The sequence below is a fragment of the Phyllopteryx taeniolatus genome, chromosome 1, assembly GCF_024500385.1.
Source record: "Phyllopteryx taeniolatus isolate TA_2022b chromosome 1, UOR_Ptae_1.2, whole genome shotgun sequence".
NCBI classification, from domain to species: Eukaryota; Metazoa; Chordata; class Actinopteri; order Syngnathiformes; family Syngnathidae; genus Phyllopteryx; species Phyllopteryx taeniolatus.
The window spans coordinates 17,905,690-17,914,751 of NC_084502.1; the positions used below are offsets into that span (position 1 = coordinate 17,905,690).

The following is a 9,062-nucleotide window of genomic DNA, read 5'->3' on the forward strand; positions in this document are numbered from 1 at the left end:
GTTACTCAGAATTATAAACATTTTGTTAAATGAATACCTTTGCAATTAAGCATGACCTTGGTTAAGTATTTTTTTTAATACACACACACACACATTTATATATATATATATATATATATATATATATATATTATCACTCTTGTATTGAATCTAATGGACCTTTCCTAATGTTATGGCTTGTATGCGACAAATGATGCTTCAAAACAGGTGTACTCCCAAGCAGATTTATTGGAAATCGTATATAATTTGTACAAACACAAAAAGAGGTCACACTTTATGAGCTTCCACTTTATTTACTACTGAGGTTTTGTTTGGACTGCAATTAAGAATTGGCCAATTGGAACAGCCGGAAGGAGTCTTCGTAAACCCGCATCGAGGCTGATCGTGCATGCCAATCATTCCCCGGGCAGCCAATCAGCTGAGAGGAACGGAATAAACATCCGCGAGTCCTCGTGTTGGGGGGGCGGGGGGTTTCGGTGGAGGTGGGAGGGTGGGGGCGAGGTGGCTGGGGGTGGAGGGCGGGACTTGACGACCAGTCAGGGAGAGAGAGGAGAGGGAGAACAAGCGAATGAGAGAGGAGGCTGGTGAGCAGCGCCTTCCACTGTTCCTACGGATTGTACTTCAACTGGAGTTTGCGGTTTGGCAGGTTTAAATATATCAAAACGGAACAAAGAGAAAGACTCCTCACTGCTATAAAAGAAGAGAGAAAAGAATAAAGCGCGGGAGAAATCTGACTGAATTACAAAAGGACTCGACCGCTCATGGGTTGTTGTTTTTTTAACATCCAAAGGGAACATAAACTGGGACTCTGTGGACACTTTGCAAGGCTGTTTATTTATTTATTTTTTTCTGATCACCAAAAGTTTGTATGGGACAACGCTTGTTTTTCCATTCACAATTGAATTTTAATGTCCACATTTTCACCCGCCAAACTGCTCACACGGACCGCACATGGTTTAAGAGGACTTTTGAGAAAAAGGAGTTTGTATTCGTCCATCTCCACGCTCAGCTGGCCCGAATGCTGTAAATGCATGCGGATTTTATTCAGTTTTCCGCAACCATCTTTTTGGCGTATTTACGCATGCACGTGTGGTGTGTGGCAAGCCATACTTTTTGAACTTTGAATAATTCATGAGATATAATTTGCCGAGAAGAAAGAAGTGACTGTAGAAAGGGAGGGGGCTAGCCACAACATATTCATAAGGCTTGACGGAATGGCCACCGCGGCTTCCAATCCATATCTGGGCAGCAATAGCATCTTATCGTCCGGCTCCATCGTGCACTCTGACTCGGGAGGCGGTGGCATGCAGCCGGGCAGTGCTGCTGTCACCTCGGGCTCTGGGGGCTACAGAGGAGACCCTTCGATTAAGATGGTGCAAAGTGACTTTATGCAAGGCGCAATGGCAGCGAGCAACGGGGGTCACATGCTGAGCCATGCCCACCAGTGGGTGACCTCTCTCCCGCACGCCGCCGCCGCAGCAGCAGCCGCCGCGGTGGCCGCAGCCGAAGCCGGCGCCCCCTGGTCGTCGAGCCCGGTCGGCATGACGGCTAGTCCGCAGCAGCAAGACGTGAAAAACTCCGCCAGAGACGACCTGCACACGGGCACGGCGCTTCACCACCGGCCGCCGGTGCCGCCTCACTTAGCGCCCCACCAGACGCACGCCGGGGCTTGGGGCAGCAGCACTGCAGCGCACATGAACTCCATATCCGGTGGGCAGCAGCAGCAGCAGCAGCAGCAGCAGCAGTCGCTCATCTACTCCCAGCCGGGCGGCTTCACTGTGAACGGCATGCTCAGCCCCGGCAGCCAGAGCCTGGTGCACCCCGGCTTGGTGAGGGGCGACACCCCGGATCTGGACCACGGCAGCCACCACCACCACCACCACCAGCATCATCCCCACCACCAGCACCACGGCGGCGTCAACAGCCACGACCCACACTCAGACGACGACACGCCGACCTCTGACGACCTGGAGCAGTTCGCCAAGCAGTTCAAGCAGCGGAGGATCAAACTGGGCTTCACGCAGGCGGACGTGGGCCTGGCGCTGGGCACGCTCTACGGCAACGTCTTCTCCCAGACGACCATCTGCAGATTCGAGGCTCTGCAGCTCAGTTTCAAGAACATGTGCAAGCTCAAGCCGCTGCTGAACAAGTGGCTGGAGGAGGCCGACTCGTCCACCGGCAGCCCCACCAGCATCGACAAGATCGCCGCGCAGGGGAGGAAGAGAAAGAAGCGCACGTCCATCGAGGTGAGCGTCAAGGGAGCCCTGGAGAGCCACTTCCTCAAGTGTCCCAAGCCCTCGGCCCAGGAAATCGGCACCCTGGCGGACAACCTGCAGCTGGAGAAGGAGGTGGTCAGAGTGTGGTTTTGCAATAGGAGACAGAAGGAAAAGCGGATGACGCCCCCGGGAGTGGCGCAGACGCCGGAGGATGTGTACTCTCAGGTCGGCAATGTGAGTGCAGAAACACCGCCCCCCTCCATGGACTGCAAACGAATGTTCAGTGAAACATGAGAGCAGCACAGCAGAATATTTTATATCCGATTAGACTGATTAAACAAACAAACAAACAAACAAACAAAAACACACACGCACAGACTATCGCCAAGATAGCAGCATTTTGATACTGTGATTGTGAGGGAATGTGAATGAGACTGCAAAAAAAAAAAAAGTGTAATCTATTTTTCAGCAGAGAGAGAGAAAGAGAGAGAGAGAGAGAAAAACAAAGAGAACCTTGAACCGCTTTCCCTCCCAACCCCCTTCACAACAAACGCATCTTCTTCAGGGCCCTGAAATGTCTTAACCTAAAAGGTTCCTTCTGCTTGTTTCTTTCAGGGGCATTTTTTAGTAGATTACTTAAAAGATGCAAGTGAGGCGAGCGACCAGAGGGTGACAACCACAAGTTCATTCCACCAGGTAATTTTGGCGCATTGAGGACACACCAAGAGACCCCCCACCCCCCCCCCCCCCCCAACACACACCCCACACCGCCATCACCAAGTGTTGTTTTGATGCCCCCCACCCACCCTCCAAAACAACGACCACTGTCCTGTATGGGATCGAGACAAAGGGCCAAGCTTTTTTTTGTGTGTATACATTTAAACATGGGACTGTCCCGCTTTAACAACAGTAGGAGAACGAGATCCACCAAGCTTCCTTGTTGTATTTGTCATTCACATTCGAAGGATCAGGGATTGTTTTTTCCACGACAAAAAAAAACAAAAAAAGACAGAAAGTGGACTGCTCCCCAAAACCCGCCTGATCTCAAAGATCATTTTCCTTTCACGTGGCATTTATTTTCTTATTATTTAAAGGACGCTGACGTCGTTGTGGATTCTTCTTCTCCCCGTTTATATTTCAGCAAATAGAGACATTTGTCAAAGACTTCAGCTGCACTTATTTGAGGAGCCGGGGGGGGGGGGGGGGGGGGGGGGGGGGGGGGACATCTAAAAATGTTTTGCCAAGTGTGACTGAGTGGGTGCTGTGGACATATTATTAATGCTGCCCTTTCTAAGCAGTATTCTTTGGTAGGTTTTAATAAACAACTGTGTAAAGCCGGCAATATAGATCACGAGATCAGATACTGATCTGAATTATTTACTTTTTATTTTGATTTGTTTTAATATTTTATTCGGAATACCTATGAATTATTCCAAACGGTAATTTATTTTCCCCCCATGGACTTGTGTGAGACGCTTTCTTGTTATATTTTCTCTTTCTCGTTTCTTTCTCTCTCTTTTTTTTTTTTTTTAATTCTGGAGGAGCACAAATCATCACAAGCTGCCGTTGTTGGTATATTTTGATGTGATTATTTGATTGTAATTTAATTTCAGTAGTGGTTCCGTACGAGCTGATTGAGACACAATAAATTTGTTAGAATGAAATGCAGCCATTTTGTGTGTTACATTTACACCATTATTTATTTTATTATATTATACTGCTTGGGGTGTGCTCTTTTGTTGAATTCACCGAATAAAATCGAATGCTATAGTGCAAAGCAGCATATTTTGAGTCTAAAATAATGTATTTGAGAAGATTTAAAACACATTGTAAGAAATGTTTTTTTTTTTTTAATGTATGTTGGCGTTAATGCAGCAGCGTTTAAAGGGAGCAAGCCAGTCGTTTGTTTACAAGTGAAGCACCTTCAGACCCAATAACATCCCAACTTTCTTGTGGCCCATTTGCAGTTTGCATACGTGGGGAGAAAGAATTCATTCGGATGAACTAATAGCGTGCGTTGTCGTATTATATAGTCATAATTGCAGGGTGCTTCATCAGCGTATCCATCCAAATAAAACGTGTATTAAACGGCAAAATGAATTCTTTTTGCTTTTTCCGCCAACGTTTAACTGGACGTGGCCTGTGGTGTCTTTGTATTTGAGGTCATTGGTGTGTTTCAATAGCTGCAGGCCAAATTTAGATTATTCCAGGGTCCCAAATTGTTTGTTCCCATCCTATGTTGCCCTATGTGTGAGCGCTGGTAAAGTTGAATCGTTTGTGCGAGTCACGTGTCTTGGTGGCTGTTAAAAACTTTTTCTTTCCAGCCGCTCGCCAGAACTCACAGAACGTGTCCTTGCGATGCACGGTTTGAATTTCGCGGATGAGTTCTCGCACTAGTTGCTTAGCAACCGAATTCAATGATCACTTAGCAGCAGGTCTTTGTTTCCGTTACTGGGGATGGCGCTCCCGTGCAAGTCACATCAAACTTTATTTTCTTTCAATCGCTTTCTCATCACTGACGATTTTTATTCTTTCTTTTCAACACGATGGTGCGAAGCGTTTAATTTCAAGTCAAAATTAAAATAATGTCGCTTGTGTTTTTTTTTTTGTCCATTTCTACTTGAGAAAAGTCCCCCAACTTGACAACACTGCGTGTTTTGCTGACACATGAACATTCTCCACGCACAAGCATCCCTTGCTTGTGCACAAATACCCCAATCTGGTGAGAGATTCAAGCGGGCCCGACACAAAACCAGCTTAAAATCTCATAATGGGTTTTGATCCGCCTATTCTGCAAAGAGCTTTGGCTTTTTTTTTTCCATGGCTCTTCAAGCCAATGTTGGCAGCGGTGTGTGCGTTTGCGTGGGTGCGTGCTCGTGAGGCCCTGGGAGCCCAATAATCGAAGCAGCTCCAGTCACACCACTCTGCTCCTAAAACGACTTTGTCCGGGATCTGGTGGGATTTCTCGCGCAAAGCAAACTTTTAAACATCTAATTGCCGCTAATATTTCAATCAGTATCCGACAGAAAAGCCATTGCTGCGCGTGTCATAAAAAATAATTGCCCTGATTAATATTTTATCTGTAGCGCTTAAGCAATAACATCTAATAAAGGCCGTGTTACACTACACGACATGAATATTGAGTAGGGCCAATTAATTATTAGGTCCTGATAAGGTTGATTTCGCTGCACTATTATTGAATGCATGTTTAATTATATAGTATTACCATATGGCTTTACACGACATCAGCGCTTGTATATTTTCACATTTCCTTTTGGAAATAGAGAGTCCACGCGTGGAGCATGATTATTAATTATTCCGAGTCTTCTAAACAGAGAAAATAACCAATGCTCAAGACTGCTCGTATTTGCAGTGATTTTAAATTAATTTTATTGTGCCAGTTTATTTGTCAGCATCATTGCTCGCAGATCTATAAACACTCACCTCTTGCCAAACCGTTTCACATTATTCCAAGCATTACGGGCAGTAATATAAATGACCAGTAAATGGTTGCCTGTAATGTGTGAATTGTCAACCAATTAAAATTTAATTTACCATAAAAACGTGTGTTTTAAACAAATCCCATCAGACACACATTGTACTCCTTTGCCATAAATGATTAAAACAATAAACAATTAGTATTATTGTCTATATGTTAAAGTTGCGTTTAGTATTTTTGGTGTACGCTACATCAAAAGAGAAGGACAAGCGAACATAGGTGGAATTTGTGCGGCAGCATCAGGATGTTGTAGAAATTACGTGAATCTCGGGGGTTCCTCTCCATAAATTGTGAAGGTCACGGTGTTGGGAACAAGCAGCGTGCTGAGGTAGAGGAGGGGCCCTTCATCTAATCTGTCTCTTTTTCCTTTTTCTTCTATTTTTGCTTTACAACCGCGGTTCCAAACCAAAAAAAAGAGAGGGGGGGATGCAATACCGTGCTAAATCAAAATTCATCAATCATCAAGCAAACACACGGTTTTCTCTCTCTACCGATCTATCTATCTATCTATCTATCTATCTATCTATCTATCTATCTATCTATCTATCTATCTATCTATCTATCTATCTATCTATCTATCTATCTATCTATCTATCTATCTATCTATCTATCTATCTATCTATATTTATTTATTGATAAGGAAGTGCTTCGGGCGCTGTTACTGTCCGCGTTTATACTTAATGGAAGAAAACAAAAATGCCTGAACAGTAATTTACCTCAAACATGAAGCGTGTCACAATGCAAAAAAAGTTACCGAACAGCGAATGATTTGGGGAGGATTGGAGTATTCAGATTAAAATTTTAATTAATGTACATTTATCTAATTCCTTTGTTAAACTCCCTTAATTTTATATTATTTATCTGGTGCAGTTGTGAAGCGTGATGTAATCCTTTTTGCAGCTATTTTCTTATATTAAATCTAATATTGTAATGTATTTATTTATAAATATATGATATATTTAATAAAAAAATATTAAAATTCATTTCAACAATAATACAATTATTATTTCTAAAAACAATGATTATGTTATCAAAGATCATCTGCAAACGAACCCAATGTAATACAGGAGAAACCGCAGCACAGGAAATCTGTGACCCTGCAGCGCCGCCCAGTGGTCACTTGATACGACTCTTGTATTTAAAAGGACATTCATGTACAGTACAGTTTCAAATAAATTAGAGGATAAGGTTGACATTTGAGCGCGTAATATTTTAGTACCACATATGTTCCATATATTTAAATTAGATGTGTGTATATATATATATATATATATGAAAAAGAAGAATAACCATCTTTATTATCATGAACATGCATGCATGCACAAGACATTTGTACTCTGCGTTTTACCCATTGCAGTAAGCACACGCTTAGTGGAACACACTGGACAACTTAAGCGCCCGGGGAGCAGTTTTGAGGTATCGGTGTCTTGCTCAAGGACACCACAGCCGGTTGTCCGGGAGATGTTGGTGGATGGTCCGATTGGGGTCTTGAACCTAAGTCCCCACGGTGGTAGGCGATGATCTTAACCATTGGGTCACGGCTGGCCCATTAAAAAAAAAGGTGATTATTATCACATGAGCTGACCAGCTAATATATGACAAGCTAATGAAGTAAAAGCCAGATTTTTATATATATATATATGTAAATTGGTGTTTACAGGCAGCTTTGTTTCTTTGCAGTCAATCCGAGGGTTAAATAACCGCCTGATGATCCCGACAAAAGATTCTTGACACGGTTTAATCGTTGCCAAGGGAACCAGGAAGCTAGTTAGTGATCTTTCACATCTTTTACAGTTGACACATGTGACTTTTCTGCTCCTCATGTATTGGAAGGCCACAATGATATTTTGAGGACTAGTAGTCACTGATGTTATGATTATCGTCTTATAATGTACAGCATATCGGTGCTGGTTCTCTGCCACAACCTTGCAACTTATGATTTAGCTTTTGAAAACAATGTGGTACAGACCAAAAGCACATAAAAAAGTAAGAAACATTAACAAGATAGTAAATTAATATTGCTGTTCAGTGAGAGAAGTTTCAAATGGTTTGGGTCGGCTAAAACAATCATTGGTGGGCATCTTTTTGTAGCATCATTTGTAATATGAACACAAAGACACACACAACACGTAATGACCTCTGTCTTCACAAATATAATAATGCACAGTTTAAACAGAAGTGTATTAATTCAACAATGTTTATTATAATTATTAAATGTAGTTTATAGTTCATCACCTCTGACTCTGTTAAGCATGAATGTCTCTGTAAGTCACACAGGTGTCAAACTCAAGGCCTGGGAATCAAATCTGGCCTGTACATTACATAATTTTTAATTTTAAATGCAAAACGCTGCCTGATTACTGACAATTTCAAATGATTAGTTTTATTAGCACCATCTTAATGTTACACATTTCTATACTGTAAAATATACAGGGTATTCTGTAAAAATTCTGGCAACCCAGCTGCCAGATATTGTACGTTAAAAGCTACAGATTTTTTTTTTTTTTTACAGTGCGGGGTCCAAGGTCAGCTGAAGTCTATCCCAGCTGACTTTGAGTGAGAGGCAGGTTACACACTGGACCGCCTGCCTGTCAATCACAGGTCACAAAAAGACAAACCATTCACACACACTTTCACACCTAAGGACAATTTAGTCATCAATAAATCGAATATGCATGGTTTTTTTTTTCGGGAATGTGGGAGGAAGCCGGAGTCGCGCAAAACAGAACGGTCGCAGCCCGGATTTGAATTCGCAATCCCAGATTTCTAAACTAGTTATTCATGAATTGATGTGTGTCACTGGTTATGTGTGCCAAAACCAATACTTTTCAGGAAACCCCAAAAGTTGCAGGATTATTGAGTCATAAATGTTGCATTGTCAATGAGAGCAAAATATTTTCAACACTTTATAATGGTCAATAATTTGTAAAAAAAAAAAATAATAATAATAATAATAATGGGGACTGACCAATAGTATCGATTTGTAAAAAAATGTGAAAATAACTAATTTTGGACACGAGGTTTTTGCCATAGGCCAGTGATTTTCTATATGACGGGTTCAGTCATTATTGCCCTCTGAAGGAAACAATAACTACAATGTGGCTCATGACAAAAATGAATTTGACACCCCTGTTGGAGAAAAACTTTTCATGGAGTTCTGGGATCCCATTATAGGGCAGACAGGTATACATTTTGTGGCCAGTGTGTGTGTGCCACCAGCAACCATCCCACTTGATGACATGCCAGTAGACAAAGTTTTTCTTTTTATCCTTTATTTTTGGGACAGAGGTGGGGGGAGGGGGCGGTCTGAAAGTGACATGTATGCTATGGTTGGTTGTGGACTGTCC

At 42.6% G+C, this 9,062-nt stretch overlaps 1 protein-coding gene across 2 annotated transcripts; it reads left to right on the plus strand.

The window, feature by feature from the left end:
* The first annotated feature begins 523 nt into the window (after positions 1 to 523).
* On the plus strand, positions 524 to 3,880 carry pou3f3b (POU class 3 homeobox 3b). 2 transcript variants are annotated; one of them, XM_061777082.1, is made up of 2 exons: positions 524 to 2,450; positions 2,832 to 3,880. In XM_061777082.1, exons 1-2 carry the CDS (start codon positions 1,215 to 1,217, stop codon positions 2,928 to 2,930), a joined length of 1,335 nt encoding a protein of 444 aa, XP_061633066.1. In that variant the 5' UTR covers positions 524 to 1,214; the 3' UTR covers positions 2,931 to 3,880. The 2 variants fall into 2 exon arrangements, with proteins under 2 accessions (XP_061633066.1, XP_061633075.1); XM_061777091.1 differs by having other exon boundaries at positions 524 to 2,441.
* Positions 3,881 to 9,062: the final 5,182 nt, after the last annotated feature.

What these genes read in the sequence shown, in the direction of transcription:
- pou3f3b (XM_061777082.1), top strand. Translation starts at nt 1,215, where the DNA reads ATGGCCACCGCGGCTTCCAATCCATATCTGGGCAGCAATAGCATCTTA. An exon ending in TGTACTCTCAGGTCGGCAAT is followed by an intron (nt 2,451 to 2,831) that starts GTGAGTGCAGAA and finishes TGTTTCTTTCAG; the next exon opens with GGGCATTTTTTAGTAGATTA.